The sequence below is a fragment of the Heptranchias perlo genome, chromosome 6 (assembly GCF_035084215.1).
Source record: "Heptranchias perlo isolate sHepPer1 chromosome 6, sHepPer1.hap1, whole genome shotgun sequence".
NCBI classification, from domain to species: Eukaryota; Metazoa; Chordata; class Chondrichthyes; order Hexanchiformes; family Hexanchidae; genus Heptranchias; species Heptranchias perlo.
In genome coordinates this window covers 61,495,847-61,519,489 of record NC_090330.1, presented here as the reverse complement: position 1 = coordinate 61,519,489, position 23,643 = coordinate 61,495,847, and the positions used below count along the sequence as shown (strand labels likewise).

At 41.7% G+C, this 23,643-nt stretch overlaps 1 protein-coding gene across 1 annotated transcript in view; it reads left to right on the top strand.

Annotated features, from left to right (window-relative positions):
- Positions 1-1,452: 1,452 nt before the first annotated feature.
- The window catches only part of LOC137322538 (short transient receptor potential channel 6-like), a 113,543-nt gene continuing 91,352 nt past the window's right edge, over positions 1,453-23,643 (top strand). The window contains exon 1 of the mRNA XM_067985461.1: positions 1,453-1,592. Coding sequence (XP_067841562.1) covers positions 1,453-1,592 — 140 coding nt within the window. The remainder of the gene's footprint in view (positions 1,593-23,643) is intronic.

Genomic DNA, 23,643 nt, shown 5'->3' with positions numbered 1-23,643 from the left:
ACTCCTGCAGCAATGTCCTGGGGCTGAGAAGACTGGCGTCCAATAACCACAACCATCTTCCTTTGTGCTAGGTATGACTCCAGCCACTGGAGAGTTTCCCCCCGATCACAATTGACTTCAGTTTTACTAGGGCTCCTTGATGCCACACTCCATCGAATGCTGCCTTGATGTCAAGGGCAGTCACTCTCATCTCACCTCTGGAATTCAGCTCTTTTGTCTATATTTGGACAAGCCTGTAATGAGGTCTGGAGCCGAGTGGTCCTGGTGGAACTCAAACTGAGCATCGGTGAGCAGGTTATTGGTAAGTAAGTGCTGCTTGATAGCACTGTTGGTGACTCCTTCCATCGCTTTGCTAATGACTGATATTATGCTGATGGGGTGGTAATTGGCCGGATTGGATTTGTCCTGCTTTTTGTGGATAGGGAATGCCTGGGCAATTTTCCACATTGTTGGGTAGATGCCAGTGTTGTAGCTGTACTGGAACAGCTTGGCTAGAGGCGCAACTAGTTCTGGAACACAAGGCTTCACCACTACAGCTGGGATGTTGTCGGGAGCCGTAGCCCTTGCTGTGTCCCGTGCACTCAGCTGTTTCTTGATATTACATGAAGTGAAATGAATTGCATGAAAACTGACATCTGTGATGATGGAGTCCTTAGGAGGAGGCTGAGAGGGATCATCCACTTGGCACTTCTGGCTGAAGATGGTTGTGAATGGTTCAGCCTTGCAATTTTGCACTTAGGTGCTGGACTCTGCCATCGTTGAGGATGGGGGGATATTTATGGAGCCCCCTCCTTCAGTTAGTTGCATAATTATCCACCACCATCATTGGGCACTGGATGTGGCAGGACTGCAGAGCCTTGACCTGATCTGTTGAAAGTATATAATTGTCTGATGCAGTATCCAAAAGCTGCACACATTATACATTGGCTCCTTGTAACCAGAATGTGTCTTTAAGCGACTGATCTCAGTGCAACATATGCACGAAAACATGTCTTATCATTAATGACGTGAGTGGTTGGATATACGAATATATTAAGGTATTAATATATCATTTCAATTTGATACTGATTTAACTTCCACGGCAGAATTGTAATCGAAATAGGGGATGTTGCCTAAATGAATCAGTTAAGTGAATTCCAAGTGTTTGATATAAGTCTAATTTATTTAATCAGTGCCCAGCCTCTCGTTTAGAATAAGGCATCGTACAAAGAATTTGAACTGATATGAAATCCGTGTTGTCTCCCACTTCACTTTATGAAGACAACTCCTGTCCAATCCAGCACCAACACAGCGAGAAACATTTCGGACAGGAAAGTGTCCGACACACAAATATATAGAAAACCTGACGCATCGGAAGCGTCACTTGAGGACGTCACCAAATCGCAGGCTTTCGGGGGTAAAATTGCTTGGTAAAAAACAGTTCAAACCTCGGAATGAGAGAAGTCCGAAGCGATGAGTGAGAGGAAGCCGTGGGTCGGTGCGAATAATTCAGTGACCATCTCAAGTCCAGCCAGTGGAAGGGAAGATTATCTTCTAATGAAAACGGCTATCAATAAAGAAAACTACACCCCTCGGTATGGACACTATTCCTCGTAAGTAATCAGAGCACGTGTCAATTTCAGTATGGATCGTGTCAATTTCAGTATGGATCGTGTCAATTTCAGCATGGAGCGCGTTAATAGAACATTACTTTTGTCCATTTCCAACATTAAGTTGGAGATACCCATTAAAGTGTGCAGAATTATTTTAAAAAGTTAAGGAAATCATCGGGAAGTTGTTAACACGTTGCACTGGAATGTCATTGATAATTTTGTGATTGCCGCACAAATGTTATTTTCACATGCTGACTTTTAAAAACTGACTGATCCTTAGCTTATGTTATTTTGATCATGTAGCAACATCAGCAATGCACCGTAAATAGTCTGAGGCAGTGTTTCTCTTTTTACATGAGATAAGATTTAAACAAGAAAATATTTCATTTAGAAATCCTGTCAACTGAATTTTGATAGTTCCAATGGCTTGGGGCAAAAACAGCGTCATCTCCCGGTTAAGCAGGGTTTACAACGTTACTTGTGGCGTTCACCTTCACCGCACACGCTGTGATAAAGTGTGATCTCTGATTTAAGTTTCAGAAATTCACTTACTTTGTTTAGCCTCACTTATAGTAACAACATGCAGTGCACTCTTCAATATGAAACACTTGTTATTTCTGAAACTTCCGTCATAAACGTTCTTACAAACGTTCTTCCAATTATTAAGATTGAATATTAAGATTTAACGGATTGTTAAAGTTTAATCTGTACATGTCTGATAAATTTATCAAATATATTTTAAATTATTTGGAAATACGGAATTTTATTTTTTTTGTCTCATCCTGAACGACCCATGATATAATATTAGTTCTCTAGAAAAATAAATGAACTTATTATCCTTTTGAAGGTTGTTATTTCTAAAGTTTCGTTTTCCAAGCTTTCTGCTATAAAATTATTCATGTAGTTTTCCGGCTGTAGCTGCTCCTGATGTGAGTTCAGCAAATCATCGGATGTCCCACAGCTTCAAGCCACTGGAGTGAGTCCCTTGGTAGCAGTGAGTGTCAGTGCACAAAGAGAATCATTTGAGAAAAGACCAACTCAAACATTTCTGAAGTGATAGAAATTGGAATACTGGGTGGAGTGTAATTTTTATATAATACTACAAACTAATATATTAGACCTGATGTTTAGGAAGAGAGAAAACTGTTTTTCATTGCCCATTACACTGATGTTTGATCTAAGGACATTGGGCCCGAATTTGCTGTCAAAATAACGATGAGGCTAATGGCACTCCCTGTTATTTATGCACAAATGCTACAGCAACTTCAGGCAAGGGGCAGATATGCGGTTAAAGGCAAATATCCAAAAGTTGCTGTCCGAGTTGCGCCACTCCACTGTTAGCTTAGTGAAAACAGCAGCTCGCTGTCTTACTCAGCAAAGCAATGCATTGAAAGGCATGAAGTTGCTTTTTGCGCCATAGATATGAACTAAACTTGCCACAGAAAGTTAAGTCTTGTCATTTCAAGTTGAAATAATCTTTTAATGACCTTATAACATTATAATAAGTACCAATCAACCTTTCTGGCACTGAAAATTAACTATTACAATGTGGAGTCTCACTCCTTCAGGCATTAATTGCTGTTGGAGATTTTAAAAATGTCAAATTTAATTTTTTTAAATAGTTCTTTTTATTTTTCCTTACTGTCTCTTTGTTTTCTCTCTCTTAATCCAGTCTTTCTTTGTTCTCTTTATTTTTCTTTCCATACCTGATTTAACATTGAATTCATGACCTTAATTCACACTTTTTTTCTCAGTCCTTGCACTGTTTATTTCACAATTCTTCAATCTGATTGGTTAAGGAGATACACGGTTGCTTGCCCTGTTCACTCAGGTCCCAGATGCCCTGTTTCCCTCACTGCGACGTTATCAGTTTGCACTTTCAGTAACTTACCATGCAAACAATTTAAAAACCTAAACATGGAAGGACAAGTCTAACTAACGACAGACACCATTAGATGCTCTGCCACTTCAAATTATGGCCCATTATGATCGTCCTCCAAATTTCACACTATGTCTCTGAAACACTAGAATAAGAAATGTGCCTTGTCTAGTATCATGATAAAGATATCCTTCCTTGCATCCATCAGAAGAATCTGAATAAATATTTGGTTGGGAGTAGCATTTGTGGTTATAGGAAAATAGACACACTGTGAGCTGATTACACATTCCAAAGGGATACAATGTCTTCTGTGCTGCTGGGGTAGGGATGGAGGGGACTGTGGTCTGTGGAGGGCAGTAGTTCAGAGTTAAACAATGGTTTGGGATTGATAAGTATTCTGGAGATTTGTGTGATTGCTCTTGGGAAACACTAAGAATCAATGCAGAATGTTCCTTCAGGAAATTAAATAGGAGGGGTAATCCATGATAAAGAATAACGTACATGGTCTGAGAAAGGAGCAGGCTTGGTGGGCTGAATGCCTAGTTCTAATTCCAAAACTTCTTATGTTCTTATTTGCTTCCCACTTTTCAACCCACTTATTTCTGCACAATCAAAATTTGTCCAATGGTGTCCTTACCTGCTTCAGTAATTTGATATCAATCCCCTCCCATTGTTTTGAAAGTCAAACAAATTCCAACTGTTAATTTATTTCCTGTATTGTCACAAATTTGCACTGAAACGGATTAATTTTTCCGTTCATCTCTCTTGATCACTATCAGACCCTCTCTTAATGGTAATACTGCTCCTCTCCAAATCTATTTTGCTAGTCCTTTATAAACATTTTAGATTCCATTATATACAGCTCGCATTAATTCTCAGGCTTCAACCAGATCATAGGTAAATTGATTATATTTAAATTTTGTTGAAATACATAATCTTCATGTTCCTTATGCTGGTGTAAAATCACTTATGGTTATCACCTATTGTAACAATCCCTACTACCAGGCACTTGTTTATTGAATTTAACCTCCAGGTCACTTAATGTTTCACCTCCCTCATCCTGACTGCTTACTCTATGGTTAATTATGAAATTCTCATTGACCGACTTTTCTCTTTACGTTACCAAATTCAAATAGTGTTAAAGAAAAGCAATTTATTGAGGCACAGAAAAGTAGACTGTCACATAATACAATCAGACTCCATGTCATCCTGGATGAGATCTCAATAATTACGGCTGTTTCAGCAGACTTCATTTTACATACACAACTAACAGAGGAACTTCAATCAAATAATTACTTCTGAATCGTGCACAGTAACAGGTTAAGTTACTAAAGGGTGTACAAAGCTGTACATCAGTGAACCTGGTAATTTGGTAATAATTAGAAAAGCCAGGAGAGACACCAAAAGAAAAGGTCATGCTTAACTCGATATCTTGTAAGAAAAAAGAGAATTTTTCAAATTGAATCTAGATACACTAAATAGGATGTCTTGTAAGTTGCTTATCAAACTCTCTCAAGAGTGCCTACAACAATAGTTTCCTCCCTGTAACTACTTTTCCCAAAGCCTACTGTCATGGCAATGGAATGGGGAACAGACTAAAGAATGAAGAAGCTCCTAGTGTTTTCCTTCAGACATCTCAGTGCTGAAAAATATGGAGCTCATTACTTGTTTCCTGGCTCTAATCTGGGACTGGTACGTCTAGAAGCACCTGCTCTTCCCAGAGAGAGAATATCAAACATTTGGGGATGTCCCATTTCTTAAAACCATTTGCCATTTGATGTTGTCCTCACTGCACTTCCTCCCCCTTTACTTACTTCCAGCTTAAATGTTTCAAAGCTTAAGTAAACAGGTTCTGGACGAGCCTCATCTATTTACATTTCCTAACTGCATGACCATCTTGTCTCATTCTCTTTCACATTCTTTCTCAAATCTCTTTCTGATTTTCAGTTGCTCCTCTGCTGAAACCATCATTCATTCCTTTGTCACATTCAGATTCGATTGCTCCAATGCTTTCCTGGCCAGCCTCCTATTCTTCACCCTCTGTAAACTTCAGCTCATCCAAAACTCTACTAATTGTATCCTATCCCACGCCAAGTCCCATTCACCATCATCCCTGTCCTCGTTGATCTACATTGGCTCCTGGTCCTCCAAGGCTTGAAATTAAAAATTCTCATCCTTGTATTTAAATTCTTTCATTACTTTGCTCCTCCCTATTTCTGTAACCTTCTCCAGGCTTATTTCTACCCCATTACTCTTTGTTCCTCTGACTCCAGCCTCTTATGTATTCCCCCTCCTTTCGCTGTGTCTTCAGCCACCAAGGTCCCACTTTCTGGAATTTCCTCCCTAAACCCTTGCACTTTTCCACCTCCATGTCCTCCTTTTAAGATCCTCCTTGAACAAGCCTTTGGTCTCCCCTCCTAATCTCTCCCTCTTTGTCAGCATCCATTTTCTTTCACTGTGAAGCACCTTGGAATGTTTTTCCACATTGGAAGTGTTATATAAATGCAAGTTGCTGTTGTTCTGTTTCATCTTTCTTATGGTGCAGTTATTTTCTTAATGGCGAGAGACTGGAAAGTACTGCAGTACAAAGGGATCTGGGGGTCCTAGTGCAAGAAAATCAAAAAGTTGGTATGCAGGTGCAGCAGGTGATCAAGAAAGCCAACGGAATGTTGGCTTTTATTGCTAGGGGGATAGAATATAAAAACAGGGAGGTATTGCTGCAGTTATATAAGGTATTGGTGAGACCGCACCTGGAATACTGCATACAGTTTTGGTCTCCATACTTAAGAAAAGACATACTTGCTCTCGAGGCAGTACAAAGAAGGTTCACTCGGTTAATCCCGGGGATGAGGGGGCGCACATATGAGGAGAGGTTGAGTAGATTGGGACTCTACTCATTGGAGTTCAGAAGAATGAGAGGCGATCTTATTGAAACATATAAGATTGTGAGGGGTCTTGATCGGGTGGATGCAGTAAGGATGTTCCCAAAGATGGGTGAAACTAGAACTAGGGGGCATAATCTTAGAATAAGGGGCTGCTCTTTCAAAACTGAGATGAGGAGAAACTTCTTCACTCAGAGGGTGGTAGGTCTGTGGAATATGCTGCCCCAGGAAGCTGTGGAAGCTACATCATTAGATAAATTTAAAACAGAAATAGACAGTTTCCTCGAAGTAAAGGGAATTAGGGGTTATGGGGAGCGGGCAGGAAATTGGACATGAAGCTGAGTTCGGATCGGTCAATGCCCTGTGGGTGGCGGAGAGGGCCCAGGGGCTATGTGGCCGGGTCCTGCTCCGACTTCTTGTGTTCTTTAGATTTGTGGTTGGGATCAGATCAGCCATGATCTTATTAAATGGCGGAGCAGGCTCGAGGGGCCGATTGGCCTACTCCTGCTCCAATTTCTTATGTTCTTATGTTCTTATTATTGGTATTATTTTTGGAGTAGTATGAGTGGACTGCGTGGAGTTATACTGCCTGCTTGCACCATTCTTTAATCAATGAAAGCAAAGCTCTACACACATGTAGAAGTCTCTAAGCATTGGTGAGATTTTCTCACCCTGATTGAGCTCTCACAGCTTATCATGGGTACCATTTTTGCTTCATTGCTTTGGATGAAGGAACAATTGGAAGAGGAGCAGCAGCAACAGCCTCATCAACCAGTCAGGGGTTTATTTTTTTAAATATTTAGAAGTGGTATTTATCTCTCTTTTCTAGAAGGGGGTGGGACTAAGAAGCCACACCCTCATTCCACCCGGACCTCTTGCTCTGGACCTTTTGTCCTCTGTAACGTGGTGGGTGCCCCACATGTACCTCTAGAAATGCAGGCACCAACCATTGCCATATTAAACAGAGACCTACCCCTGACTCCGCAAACTTTGGGATCAGTGGTGTCATTTTCAGGCAGGCACATCTCAGCACTTATGCCAATATGTGCCCCTTCCCCTTTGCAGATTTTTGTGGCTGTCGTGACTAATGTACAAATAAAGATATTCACTAGCTCTTATCAAACAGCACCTTTCACCGTGACTGAAAGCATATGTGCATTTTGTTAAATTAACTTTTGAAGTTGCATTTATGACCTCAGGACATCCCAAAGCACTTTACAGCCAATGATGTACTTTTGAAGTGTAGTCACTATTACAACGGGACAGGACACTAGGGAGAGCTCCCCTGCTTTTCTTCGAATAGCTCTATGGGATCTTTTATGCCCACCTGAGAGGGCAGACGAGGCTTTGGTTTAATGTCTCATCCAAAAGACGGCACCTCCGATAATGTAGCACTCCGTCGGTGTGGACTGAAGTGTCAGCCTAGATTATGTACTTAAGTCACTAGAATCAGGCTTGAATCCACGACCTTCTGACTCAGAGGCAAGATTTAAAGCTTTGCTGAGTGAATTGTTTAAAAAGTCATTACAGTTTAGACAAACAAATGATGAATAATTTATTAGTCTTTTCTTGGCAGTGGACTGTTGTAACATAACAGATAATAAATTAATTTGCAGATAATCAACATTGTATTATAAAATTAATCTTTCTATAATTTTCTTACTTATGCTACATTTATATTACAGCACTGCTTCTGAATGCAGTCCCTTCTCCATAGGCAGCACTTTAATATAAACAAGGCGGTGCTGGTACCTGAAGAGCTCCACTTCAGACGGAGTTTTTCCTTGGTTTATGCAACTATAAAGAAATAAAAAAAGACCTTCACTACCTCAGGATGTCCCAAAGTGCTTCACAGTCAATGAAGTACTTTTGAAATGTAGTGACTGTTGCAATATAAGGAAGCACGGCAGCCAATTTGCACACAGCAAGGTCCCACAAAACAGCAATGCGATAAATGACCAGATAATCTGTTTTGCTTTTGTTAGTTAGGGGATAAATGTTGGCTAGGACACCAGGAGAACTCCCATGTCGTTCTTCAAATAGTACCATGAGATCTTTTAAATCCACTTGAGAGGTTGGATGGGGCCTCGGTTTACCATCTCATCCAAAGGACAGCACTTCCAACAATGCAGCACTTTCTCAGTACTGCACTGAAGTGTCAGCCTGGATTGTGAGCTCAAAGGGGAAATTTTAACCCTGCCTGCCTGTCAGAACTCCACGCCGTGCCTGCCGTGGATGGTGATGTGCCTCCTCCTCAGATGTACGGCTGAATACATCCATTGCGCCCCCGCCCCCCCCCCCCCACAATCCTGATGATGTCAGTTTGAGGGGTCCAAAATGTAGGTAAATATGTCTGAACATAAGAATTCTCAGTGTGAACAAAGAAATCTCAGCCTAAACACACCGAATTCCCAGCCAAAGGTTTGTCTGAGAGAACTGATTGCCCTGCTGCAAAAACTCACCTTTTCTTCACGTGTCAATCACTGGTTTAAAGGTCCAAATGGGTGCTGGCTGCAACTTGCCTCCATTTCCACATCTTTCAGAGGCCACGGGAGACATGTTAAGGGAGACTTAAATCGTTTGTCTGGCTGAATACACAAAAATGTAACCCCTTTAGCTGCTTCAATGGTGTTAATTATATCTTCAAATATCGGCCCGCTGGCTTTAAGTGCCAGCCGGACTTCTGGGTATTCAGAAGCGCGAGCGCACCCAGAAAACCCGGAAATCGGTGGATTCGAGCCAGGATTCGTTTCCACTCCCAAAACCAACAATTTTCACTGTCCACCAGCCCCCAACCCACCCGTTCTTGGGCGTTAAAATTTACCTCTTGGTATCTAGATTCAGATACGAAGAAAGACCACTTGGGCAAGGTAAATGATGGTGGCTGGGGTCCGTCGAACATCAGTGCAAGCCTTCTGGAGATAAGGGGAGAAAATTGGAGGTGGAGGAAAATAGCAAATAAAAGGCTAAAGAAAAGTGAGAAAATAACATGCATGTAATAACTGTACTGAATGTTAAAAATGCAGGGGAAAAATTGTGTAAGAAATTGTTTGAGATACTGTAATTTGAGAATTGGGCCCTTAGTCAAAGATCATCTATCATTTGCATTGAGAGTGATTGTAGTAAGTGCCGCAGGTTTGTTTTTGGTGTTAGACCTCAAGGGATGTTCGGCAGGACTGGTGAAGATGTAACCCACTTCAAATGACTCAAAGATGGAACCCAAGCAAGCGACCAAATACTTGCCTGGTGATGCTGTATTCCTGCTGTCCAAATGCAGATTTACAGTTTAAATGATAACAAAAGGTTTTCCAGTGTAAACTGCAGATTCTATGATCATTTACTTAAATATGAATGTTGTACTTCACTTTTGTAATCTCTTTGGTTGCACTGTATGTGATTAAAAATGAAATACAACTTGTTCCAAGAAAGGCATATTAATTCTCTCCATAGTAGTGTAGATTACTTACCACTCATCTGATCACTGCCTAAATCCTTCAAGCATTCTGTACTAGTAACTCATTCTGAGGGACATCCTTGTTGCGTTCAAAAATCATCAACGGTTATGTGGGGAATATCACATCCAGGTTTTAATTTTTCTGTTTGATTAGGGTTTTCTGACTATTGATAGGGTTTCTATCAGTCTGGTTTTAGCTGGGACAATCTGATTTTGAGTGGAAATGGACACCAAAAATAATTTGAAAAAAATAAAACATGCTTTTATTACTTATTTCTGTAATTTGGAGGCATGTTGAGGTTCTTAAGATTATCTATTAATATTCATCATTGGTAAAGCAAAATGTCAAAATTCAAGCAATGATGCTGTGCTTTGTGCCTGTGTCCTACTCCTGTCCTGCTTTGGACTGAGGAAAAGTGGCAACTCTAGGAATACCTAAACCAATAGGCTGTATCTCACAGTTTCATGTTGTTACTAGAGTTCTTTAGCAGATCTAACCTCAGGGCATCCAACCTTAGGAGATCAACTTTGGCAGATCAAAAGGAATAAGTTTTACAGGAAAAGCAATTTTGAGCATGTTTTCTCATTAACAGTGATGTCCTATTTAGAATCACAATACAAATTTCTCAGCTATTAGCAATTCCTAATTATCCTCTGGCATCTTATTTTTAAGATGCAAAGGTAATTTATATAGTTGTGCATAAAACTCGAGATTCATGCAATGTTTGACCCCCTTATACATGAGTCACTGTAGTTGGTGTACAAGCAGAACTGAGACTGATAGCTGACACAGCTATACTTTAAAGGTGGTAATTTTCCTAATGCGCGCTGGTGGCGGGGAACATCAGCCACAGCAAGCAGAGGCTTATTCTGAAGGCATGTGGAAACGCTTTGTCAAGGCTGAAGGGGTAGGGGATTAAGAAGAGGCCAGTAAATATGTAGAGAAAGGTAACAAAGGTACAAATTTGAGTCTGCAGGCAAATGACCAAGTAGTGCAATACCGGTTTCCTGTTTGATGCCTCATTACGTTGAGGTGGTGCTACATGAGGTGACACTCCGCACCACCATCACCGTAGACCATCCTTGCAGAATGTCTGGAAGAAGGAGGACTCAGGTTCCAGGCCACAGCTGACCATTATTGTCACTTGATGTGCTAGCCTTATGCTGCATGGTGTCTGCAGATCCTGAAGATTTCCTTGCACCATATGATATGGCTCTGAATCTGCCTTTCGGCTGAGCCAGTCTCTGGTAGATAGATGATTCAGGGCCTGAGAAATGGTTGGTGCCATCTTGTCGGGTTCAGCCAATCAGGCTGCACTGGCTGTTGATCACTTTGGCATGCCTTCGTTCGTGCCACTGAAAGCAAGACGTAGTGTGAATGTGGTGATTCTGAGGAAGTAGCCAACATTACAGTCAATCAGGTATTCATATATTTTGCGGTGCCATTGAGTCTGCTGTCCCAGCTTACTTTAGAATAGAAGCATCCACTTGCAGTAATCATCTGCCAAAGTAGGGTATGTTCACCACTGTCTGGAGCTGTGGGTGTCCGGGTGTCAGCGGGCGGGCACAGATCATCTTTCATGTGACCTGAACTGACTGGCAACCCTCTGTAGGTCCTTCTACTTCCATTGGGAAATCCATTGGTACTGTTAATATTTCTGAGGGTAAAAATAAATAATATGCAGCAATTGACACAAAGGCTTATGAAGACCTTCTGCACACCAGAATGGTGAGAAATAGTGTGCACAACCAAAATGCCTCCAAATTAATATTGAAGCAAAGTGCCCACCTGTTTGAGATGGGCGTTTCCACTACAGCTGATACAACCCACCGGAAACTACATTAGGCTACAAAGTGGGCAGTGTTCCCATTATCTGCTCTGATATCAATCCAAAATTGAGTAGGTCACAGTGGAAAATCCAGGCTAGCAGTTTCTGAAGTGATCAGTAAGCACTGGATGGTGCCAAGTCCTTTGTCCAGAAATGAATCCAGAGTTTCAGGGCAATATAAATGATCCTTCTGCGTATGGGTCTGACAATGCTGGAGCAAGGCACCAGACTTCTGTTCAAGTAATGGGTAGGATTAGCCTGATCCCACCCATCATAATTGTGGCAATGGAAAAAAAACCTTAAAGAATTTCAAAACAGCAGCAACGATAAAAGCTGCTACAAAATACAGCCCATTGTAGTTCAGCAGCTAATTCATCATCTAAAGGTGACATGTACAGACGCAGCAAATATTTTCTTTACGACTCAAAACTTCATGATAAACGAAGTGCTAATCAGCATGAATTTTTCTCTAGTCTATGCCCTTTACACATCATCTACTTTATTTGTTAAATGTTTAGACATTGAGAATTTTTTTGCCTTTCTCTTGTGTGGCCTTAAGTACTGCATGGAAATGCTTACAAAGTATTTTGAATCACCGGCCTGGATGTTCCTCTGCTATCTTGCCCCCGCCCCCCCCCCCCGCCAAATTGGGATAACGACAGAAACAGCAGGAAAATAGGGCGGTGAGGCCATATCATCACCCACCCCTCCTCCTTCACCCTCTGCCCCAACCTTGGTTTTGCTCCCACTGCCCCTCCTATGACAGCCACCCTCTTGCTCGTCTAGCACATGTAAATTACAGTAGGGAGGCAGGCCCTGGGAAGCCTCCCCATTTCCCTCCCCTCCGCATGTACCCCTGTTGCCTTCAGGGACCACCAAGGGAGGGTGACGTGAATTTCTTGAAGCAGCAGTGGAAGGCTTCTTGAGGCACTATTTAGGGGGAAGAGGACCCTGTAGTAGGCATCTCTCTCTCCCATTAGGCCGCATACCGTTAACCTTTGTTAAGCCTTGACTCAGTCCAAGACCTAATAGTAAAAGAGCACTCTGATCTTGTGCCCCCTTTAAGCTTGTCTCCGCTTTTCAAGTGCTGCTGTAGTGAAATTTTCCTGGGTTGGCAGTGGCGGGTACTGCTCACTGGCGGGTTCCTGCCTGCCATGCGTAAGCAATCCCGACCCAGGAAAATAGGCTACTGTCATGACAGGGTTGGAGTGGAGGGTGGGAGTCCCTTCATAGTCCTTGAGTGTGTGGAGAGTGTTACAAATATTGATCTATTGCTTTTCTTTAATAGAAGTTTTTTATGGGTGTGTTTTTCTTTTATTTGTTTTCTTGGAGTGAGCCTTTAGCTTTGTGTTCGCATTTCCTGCCTTTGAGTCGGTAGGTGTAGGGTTTGAACCTTGCTGCAGACAGTCCCGGCGAGTGGAGACTGCAGCTCCGGCTCTGAATTCTGGGTTGACATCCAATGGGATACTTGCGTTTGATAGGTGTGGGTGTTTCCCCCACCCCACATCATATGGGTTGTGGGGCCTATAAAACCCTCCTGTTGTACAGGAGTAACCACCCTGTCGCTTGGTTTAAAGGTGGTTAGGGCCATGGAAGCAGTACTTGTATCATGGCCTGTCAGTCTGTTAATCAGCCTGCAAATCCTTCCACTGCTTCCCACTATTCTCCAAGGGAAGAGAGTGAAGATATGAAAACAACAACCATGTTTTCTTGGATGATTTGGGGGAACTTTCTCATGGGTGGGCTCACCCACTTTTCTTGGAGCAAAATCTTGAAGTCCTGAAGCAATATGATTTTATTAATATTTTGTAAGCATTTCCTCATGTGCGGCTACAATCAAGTGACCAGTTCATCCATGGCTGTAAATAACCAAAACTAATCCCTGTTCCTGTGTGGAGCTCTACTTCCCTTCTCTCGGTCTATGTAGATATATACCCGTGTGTATTTGAGGTTCCCTTCTCTCTATCGCCTTGTGTATCTCTGCTTCTGTATCTATCCTCGTAGCTCAGTTATGATATATGTCTGCCCCTGTCTCTCCCTTTCCCCGTGTGTCTTAGCTTCTCTCACAATGTGCACGTGCTTTTTCCTCACCCATCTCCCTATGACATTCTCTAGGTTCTCTCCTATCTCCTCTCTGAGCTCATCTTGTCCATGAGACCTACCTCATGCTCCATTGACCCCATTTCCACTAAATTGCTAACTACTTAACGTCCCTTCCTGGCTCCCATGCTAGCTAACACTGTAAATGGTTCCCTCTCCTCAGGTACTGTCTCCCCACCTTCCAAAACCACCATCATCACTCCCTCTTCAAAAAACCCACCCTCGATCCCTCTGCCCTTGCAAACTACTGCTCAATCTCCAATCTGCCTTTCCTTTCCAAAGTCCTACAATGTGCTGTCGCCTCCCAAATCTGTGACCATTGCTCCTGCAACTCCATGTTTAAATCTCTCCAATCATGGCACTATTTCGAAGAGGAGCAGGGGTGTTCTCACTGGACAATATTTATCCCTCAACCAACATCGCTAAAACAGATTATCTGGTCATTATCACATTGCTATTTGTGGGGCCTTGCTGTGTGCAAATTGGCTGCCGTGTTTGCCAACATTACAACAGTGACTGCACTTCAAAATAAATCCAGACTTGTGTGGCTTGATCCCATTGTAAAAAGACTTAAAGGCAATTTTTTAAAAAAAGAAGAAAATTCTTATGAAAGTTGTGTTAAAGCCGATTAAATCATTGCTCAGAGGGGGAATAGAAATAAAAATTGAGTTCTGAACTTCTACTGAAAACAGTAATGCAAAAACTATTTAAGATTTGGATGTATCAACACTCTTATCCACTATTGTTGAAAAATAATCAGTGGCAGATTTTACGGTAATTCAACTCCTGCTGGCAGCTTTAACATGACTCAACTCCTGCAACTCGACTCTTGCTGGAAGCTCTGACCTGACCCAAATGATTCCCACTAAGAGCTGCAATCTGAACTATTGTGCCAGTCACAAGTTCATTCATTTCAACCTATATTTTATTTTGTTCATATTTAAAAAAATGATAATATTTTTAATATTATCACACATTCTATATTTCCTACATTACAACAGTAACTACCACCTTCTACCATCAGTCCTAAATTTAACTTTTACTAGTCGGAACTTGTGTCCGCTTGTCCTACTCATGTAATATAATTTAAAGTAATGTTTTGGATTTACCTTTTCTATTCCCTGAAGTATCTTATATGTCTCTCTAAGATTACCTCTCAGACGCCTCCTTTCCAGGTTGAAAAGCCCAAGTTTTTCCTCATAACTCATACCTTTGACACTAGGGATCAGCCTGGTGGCTTTTTGCTGCAACTGTACACCGTACTCAAGGTGCAGTCTGACCAGAGCACTATGCAGTTTGTTTAAAACTGCCTCTGATTTGCATTCTCCTGGTTTGACTATGTAGTTCAACACTCTAATTACCTTTTTTTTCAAAGATATACTTTATTCATAAAATTTGCAGCAAAACATACCTTGTGTACAGTTGTCATATCACATTCCAAATGTACACAATACAGATTATACAATTTGCAGGTTACATCAAGTACAGTTCAATGCACATATTGTACATAATTACAGTTCATGACACTCTGGGGTGTCTCATTGCATTATACTCAATACAGATTATTGATTACAGATTTATTACAGGTACATTACAGCAATTTGAATTTCACATTTTGCCCTGGGGGTTTTTCCCTGATTTCAGCCCCTCGGTACACAATGGCGGGAAGGCTCTAAATGGTTGCCTTTCCCCACAGTGTTGCTCTACATTGGTTGGACATTTTGATCATTGATTCCACTAAGACTCCTAGGTCTCTTTCATTTTCATCCTTAGCTATTTTAGTCCAGGTGGGGCTTTGGGTACTTTGCTGAGAGTAGGGACATGATTTTAGCGCGGAGTTAGGAACTGAGCAGGTGGGTAGATTATTGTGTGGGAAACCCAGGAGTCAAGTGAGCGTGCTGGAATCTGCGATCGCAACTCAATTGAAGGCAATTGATTTTACATTCTGGTTTCCTGCGTGACAGCGAGCCAGATTGACAGGCTGGTTGCCTGTCAGGAGGGAAAGCAGCTGGGGAGCAAATGCCAGGTAAGTCTGAAATCGTGGTGGGGGGTGGGGGTCGGCCACTGTGGAAGGGTCTCGGGGTGAATGTTTTTTTACATTTCTCGTAGTTACTTTTTCCAGAATTCAGGTTCACAACTTGGTATTTGAACTCACCACCAATGGATTATTAGTCCAGGACCACAACATCCTATTCTGCCATACTCTTATAGAAAAATTGAGAGGGTGGCAGGAAGTGTAATAAAATGAGGTGCTGGACAGTCACTGAATAACACTGCTTTTAGTGAGTTCTCAGTCTGTGTCTGGCAGCAGTCTATGTTACTCACATGGTTGATATTAATTTGTGCACAACCTCAAACAGAAAACCTGCTGTTTAACTGTGCATTCGATCTGGATTTGGAGGAAAACAAGCTGCCTTATCTCTAGGTTTCAGTTGGGAAAAAATTACAAGGAAGCAAAATGAAAATTTAGTGCCGTGCAATTTGATGTAGATTTCTGACCAAAAAAATTGCTAGGTGTCCATGAAGTTTAGATTAGATTCAGAATTCTGCTTTGCTCAGATAAACAAACAGTGTTAAAAAAGACACTACGGTGGATCTTCCGTTATCTGCACTTTAGTTATCTGCCTGCCCAATTATCGGCCAGAATTCTCATGGACAAATGTGAGATGTTAGATTATTGTGCAGCCTGATCATATTTCATTAGCTATTTGTACTCTGTCCTTTTTTGTTAAAGAAATACTATGTTTTTCACTTTGTATTGTCTGCATCCTTTCCCATCACTAGGATATTGCTATGCAAGGTAAACATTTATGGTGATTCAATTATCCACCGATTTCTATTATCCAAGCATTATCCACTCACAAATTTTCCACTGCATTTTCTTTCCTGGCAACAAACCAAGTTTACGATAATGGGAGTTTAGTGAAAAAGCATCTCCAAATGCCTGTGTAGACTTCTAAAATGATTTTTACTGTTCAAAATTATTTATTCAAAAATATTGCATTGAGGCTGCATGGGGAGGAGGGCATGAGGAGCTGGCTGCAGATTCAGGTCAGGATTAAGGAGCGTATACCAGGTTGTAAAACAGAGAAGTGGGCACGTTGGAGCCGGGTTGCAGTTCCGCTGCTAACATCTATAATTTTGATTACCCACCCGCTCGACCCAACCCACCCATTCTTTGGGGTTAAAATTACCCCTCAGGAGCTAGGTAGGAGCATCAGGCATTTCAGTCAAGCTATCTAACATAACCTCTATGTCTTGGTCAGTAAATTGCAAAATACTTGTTGGCCTTTCTTGACTAAGCTTTGTGTACTTTGCTGATGGATGAACAACATATTTGCCATTTATGTCAGTTAAATACCAATTTAGCTACTTGCAACGTGTGGTATTACCATTATGGCAGGTTCCTTGCGATTGGCTGGTTTTCTGTTATTCCCATTTTCAAATTCATATTGGTTGAAACTGCCAGAAGTAAAATCAGGAATTCCACCATGTTAATTAGCATTACATTAAACTCAACCAAAAATAGAGTAAATACTTGGTTTTGAACAAAGAAGGAAAATATATTCATGGGAGCAGAAACACTTGGAGAAGCTTGAATTTCAAGATAATTTATTATTTTGTAATGTATAGAATGGACTCCTAATATTGCAAGGTGAAGGATGGATAGAGAATTTATTTTATGAAGAATTAGTTAAAGAATTTGGAGAGTAATTAATATTAGAATTTCTGGTTATGTTTTGGCTTAGCTTAGTTTCCAATTCAGACTCACGATGACTTCCCTACATTTTCAATTGCTAAGCAATCCTATATGTAAGTTCAGTTTGCTTTATGAGATGATGTCAGCAAATTCAATTCTGACTAATGGGATGACCACTTTCTCTATTTGCTGGTTGCAATAGTCATATGTGAAATGAGTTTGGGCAGTCTACACTCAGCTCCTAGTTTGCATGGGTTATAGCATGAAACTTAATATGGTATTAAATTGGCAATATCATTCAGAGAAACTACAGAATGGCTGGTGTAGGAAATGGAAAACTGACACACTGGTCCAAGCAGGGCTGCTCTTCTGAGCTAGGAATGAGGCAAGTTATGAGGGCAGAGTAGAAGGAGCTTTGCTCTGAATCTGTCCATCTGTACATAACCTGGAAATGTTCAACACTGCCTTAAATGGAAAGCATTCCATTCTCCAGCATTAATATCCCTCATCTTGATTAGTACAAAAAAATGCCTGAATTGAAGTGGGGACGGACTGACTGTTCATTTGACAAAAGCAAGAAGAATCATCTCATTTCAAACAACAAGTTTTAATGCTGTCATAAAAATCTTTAAAAAACCCAAGATTCTCCACACAAAGGCCAGAATTGTAATACATTTTCAAGGGTGTTATTGAAAAGCTTAGGTCCATGGCCAAATCTCATTTCTTTCAGCAACGAGAATGCTTGTGTGAAGTAGTTCTGAAAATTTTTCAGCAAAGTTCGAACAAATGCTGGAGACAATGGGGGTAATTTTGACTTTTTGCGATAGTGTGAAATGGGTGGTAGCATTTGTCGCCAATGAAAATAAAAGGTGGGAGAGGGGTAAAACTGGCTGTCAATTCGCTATCACCCATTATACACTATTGCACAAAGTCAAAATTACTCACAATGAGTGAACTATAATCTGTCGCAATATTTATGATGTTATTAGTAGTGATCATTGACTTAAAGGAACTGAATGGATTGGACAGCCATATGTCAGCACCATATAGGAATGGATTAAAATAATAAATGCATTAAGTATTCTTTTTATTACTAACCGCTGCGTCATATGCTACTGAGCCATGCCCACATTCACAAATACAGGGAAGGCAGATTTGACAAACTATCGCACGTGGTTAATATTCACAAACCTTTGGGTCTGAGCCCTTTGATGTTTCTACTTGGATCCCATTCTGGAATCATGTAAAATTTCCCATATCAATTCATAATTTTTTTTTGCTGCAGTGCACGGAAGGTTCATCTTAATTACTGCAACACCGCACACAATAAATGGTAATAATTTAATCCCTCGCGTGGTTGATTTTATTGTTCTAATTCACATTTTACACTGTTACCTGAGTTACCATTCAGTGGCGGGATAAATCGTTTAGTAGGTTCCTTTGTATGAATCAATAGGTCATTTAAAGAAATGTTCTCTCTTTTACAGCAAAGCTGCCTTTTTCAAAATAATTATTTCACATTCAAATCTCTTACAAACAGATCTGTAGTTATAAATCTTCGTTATTATCCTTAATTTGGGCTCCCTGATGGTTCAGGTGGTAAATGCACTGTCACTGTATGGACCCTACCACACACAATGAGCAGGTTGCAGATTTAAGACTGGTCTTTGCTGAGGTAGCTGATCTCAGACATGCTGGCATAGGATTGATACAATAGGCCTCAGAGCCACTAAGGCAAAAATAATCAGTGTTTCCACTTCTGACCGCAATCTGTTGACCTGTGCTGGAGATTGTGTGTGTGGATCTCAGCTGAGGGCAGGATTGGACTCAACGGTAATGGTACCTATGGTGGAACAGCCTACCCAACATTCAGTGCCTAGGCTAGTATATGGAGAATGGTTGCTTGGAACAGCAGCCACTAGGGGGTGTGGAATGGTTCACCAGAACGGTCAGAGCGGGAGAGAAAACTGGGGGAAAATAATCAGGACACTACTAATAAACTGAATTAGAAAATAAGGTTCCAAAAATCCATTGCAGCGGACTCCCACCTTAAGTTTGGTGGGAGGCCACCAGAACAGCTGCAAACTCAACCAGGACCGGGATACACCTGACACAGGGAGCCACTGGGGCCATGATGCGCCTTTCTGGGGTGGGTGTCCAGGCACTTGCTGCAGGCTGGCAAGCTTCACTCATATTTCTGAGTATTCGGCGGAGGTGGGGGGGCCTCTGCCACAGATATGCCTCCACAATGCCAAAGGCCTACTCCTGGAGGCCCTTCCTCCTAATCCCATGTACTTTGGTGGGGTCAGTGGTGGTGTTCTGTGGTGAGTTCAATCCCCCCATAAATGCTAGGATCACACTTGCTGTGGACTTTTGGAGCTTCATTCTTTATTGTTATTAAAAGAAGAATTGTTTGACCCTAAAGAACAGCAGGAGAGAGGGGAATAATCCTGTGCGAGTACTTTGAAGCTTCGTTGACTGCAATATTACACAAACTGCAGGTAGTTACTGCTAAACTGGTAGTGCTACATGTTCAGCTCATTCCTGTATGACAACTTACTGTTGGTAGTACTTTAAGCAATCTAGTAGCAAGGTAGGAGAAATTATGAAAATGTACCACCTTAACAATCAGAAATGAAACATTTGACCTTTGTTGACAAGTGCACTCATGCTAAATCTTAGAAAATGGTGTGAAAGCCTGGGTTATTTGTAAGTGGCCCATTAGACAAATAGTCCATAAGATGTCAAGAATCCATTACTGGAGCCAGTAACAAATTACTAAAATCATCTTGGCATTGAAGTGTCTGAGTAAAGTTAGCTGAGTTACTAAAATGTCCCACATAATCAAGAATGATAAAAAGTGTAAAAAAGCTGAATGACATAAAATACTGACTGAAGCAGAAAGGAGAGCAGCTGTATCCTGCAGAGACCGGGGGGGAGTTTTAACTCCTAAGAACGTGTAGGGTGGAGTCGGGTGGGAGGTGGAAACAGTAGTTTTGGTGATTACGACCACAACCCGTTTCCAACGCGTCCACTTCCGGGTTTAATGTGGGCGCGTTTTGATGCGTGCATTTGATGCAGTTCCCCAGCCGAATCGCGGAGGTCGCGTCCCCAATGAGTGCCAGCAGACGTGTATTTAGTGGGCAATTATCATCCTCAAGAGACGTTAAGTAGCTTTTTTTTTTAATTGAAGCTAACTAAGCTTTAAATTTAACGCCTCCAGGACGGCCTTCCGAGGGCTCATGAATCTCACCAGGTAAAAGGAGGCGAGAAGGGCTGGTTCATCGGGTAAGTGCCTTTATTATACTGCTTATGGGCCAGGAGGGGCAGGAGTGTTTCCTCCAGGCCCAACAAGCTTCCTTGCCGCGATTGGACCCCTGTGATTGTCCGAACCTCCCCGATGTCAGAGACCCCCCCCCCCCCCCCCCCATTGTCCGACCCTCCCTGCGATGTCTCTGACCTTGCTCCGATGTCTCCAGGCTCCGATGTCTCCAGCCTCTGATGTCCACAACCCTCGATGTCTGCAGTCTCCCTGATGACTGATCCCCCCCCACGATGACAGATCCCCCTGTGATGTCCGGCCTCCCCCACCGTGATGTCCGTCTGCCCCCCCCCTCCCCCCGTGATGTCAGACTTACCTGGCATCCGCTCTCTGGCTTCTTTCCTGCCCGACAGGCAGCCAGCCTGTCAATGCGGCTGGCACGTGGGAAACCTGGAAGTAAAATTGTAATAATTCAATTAGGTCGTGATCACACATTCTGACCCACCAACTTCACTTCCGGGTTTTCCACGCGAAAATCTATCCTCACAGCTCTCTTCCTGGCTCCAGGTAAAAATCATGCCCCATATCAATTCATTCCTCAGATTCTGAAATGCAGTAACATTAGAAATGGAAGAACATTCCAGCATAACAATTAGCAATAGTTCCAACTTGATAATAGTCCACAATTCCCACTCAAAACCCATGGCTGCATGTAGTGACAGCACTATTCCCAGCCAGAATTGAGATGATTGCGTAATTCCCCCATTAATCACGGCTGGAGATCACTCTATTGTAAGTGACTGGGATTGATTTTACGCACATAATTTGTATGTAACTATCCTCCACTCACTGCATTTTGCTGGAGAAATCACGGTGCTTTTATCGGGAGAAGTTGCTGCAGCTTCTACATGAGTTATGTTTGCTGCAGTTCGTAGGGACTCTTTTTTAAATAGACTCTGTAAATAGACTTTGCTTTGCTGTTTGCTGAGTAAATAAACTTTGTTTGCTGTAAAATACAGTTGTTTGCTATAAGTCCTGCCATAAGTCCCGCCCTGCCTCCAACTCATTGGCTGACACAGTGGTGTCAATAGACATTCCGAAAATAGATTTGCTTTCCTGTCTTTAGTAGGTTAGTAGGGAAAATTGTACTAACTGGCCTGGATTGTTCTCTGTATTATCACCTGGTTTTAAGGGTGGATTTGGGATGGGAAAGAAAGGGCTGAGAGGGCAGACGGGCCCTTGGTTTAACGTCTCATCCGAAAGACAGATGAACCATGATTTCTAGCAGAACTACATTGGCTCTCAGTCCCCAATGCTTTAGATTTAAAATCCTCATCCTCATTTTCAAATCCCTCCACAGACTCACTCCATCTTCTCTCTGCCTCCTCCAGCCTTATATCCACTGTCGCACCTTTTGATTATCTGACTCTGGCCTTTTGTGCATCCCACCCTCCCTTAGCCTCACAATTCATGGCAGAGTCTTAAGCTGCCTTGGCCTATTATTTGAAACTCCCTCCCACTTCTCGCCACTTCTGTACCTTTTAGAAACTTTCATGAACTCATTGTTTTTGGCCAAACTTCCAGTTATCCTGCAAATTTCCCCTTCTATGGCTTGGCATCCATTGCCTTGTCTATTCCTACTTTATTTTTTTCTCCTCCCAGCCCCTTTGTGAAGTGCCTTGGGACATTAAACTTATTATATTAATGCAAGTTGCTGTCGTGCTGCAGCTGTTGAAATAAATGTACACTGAGCATGGACATTTGATTGGGCCAGAATTTGCTGGCAAAATAATGGCGAGTTTAATGCGCACGCTGTTATTAATGTGTAAATCGTCCAGCAATTTGGGGCAAGGAAGAGATACCCCTCTGAGTTGCAAATCGCCACAAATTGCTGGACAATTTGCACTGCTCCACCATTAGCCTCACAAAAATGGCAGCTTGCCATCAACCTCCCCGTGAGTTTCAAGAAATTGCTGCATTTGCGCTCTAATTACCAATTAAACTCGCTGCAGAAAGTTAGGGCTGGTATTTGACAGTGTAAGTACCATTTTATTGACACGATTTATCCTCTCCAGCCCATAAAGGGAACAATTGAAATCGTGGAGTCTTATTTCTGCAGCTGGCAAATTGTTGTTAGAGATTTTTAAAATTTAACATTTGAAACTTTTTTTTCTTACTTTTCCCTTTTTCTCTCTCTCTTAATCCAATCTTTCTTTCCCTCTCTATATTTCTTTTTCTGTACCTGATTTGACTCTAATTCACCCTATTTCCTTCTCTGCCATTTTTCTGTTTCTTTCTCAATCATTAAATCTCACTGGTTAAGGAGATATTCTGTTGGTCCCATCATTCACCAAGGTCCCAGCTGCCCTGTTGCCATTATCAGCTCGCACTTCCAGCAAATTGCAGCGTAAAAATTTTTCAAAGGGAAAGGAGAAAAGGCTAACTAATGGGGCAAGCTGCGAGATGCCCGGCTCCAGCAAGTTCTGGGCCAATTAACGTAGAAAATGAATACATTTGGCTTTAAATTAAAAAGGAACAGCATTCTTCAACAAACTGTTAGGAATCAGATATGTCTTTTAGTTTAGATATAAAAAATATTAAAATAACCAAATAAATTGTTATCCTATCTTTGACTTAAGATGCTGCCTGTCATGATAATTATAGATGAGCACAGTAGTGGGATATATGCATACACTGCGCCAACCAGAATCGGAAATGAAATTTGGCAGAATTTTAATTTAATTCATTTAGTTCACTCAATTCTGAATTAATCGCTGGTGCTAGTCTCTAGTGACTAGGTCAGGGTTCTTGCAAGACAAAAAAGGGTTTCTCAGGTCAAGTTTCTGCATCAAGGTGGTTTCCGGATAGCTTTTAGAAGCAGGTTTTCAGGACATCTTTCTGCGAATAGAAAGACATTTTCAGGAAAGGTTTTGAACTTTTCTATG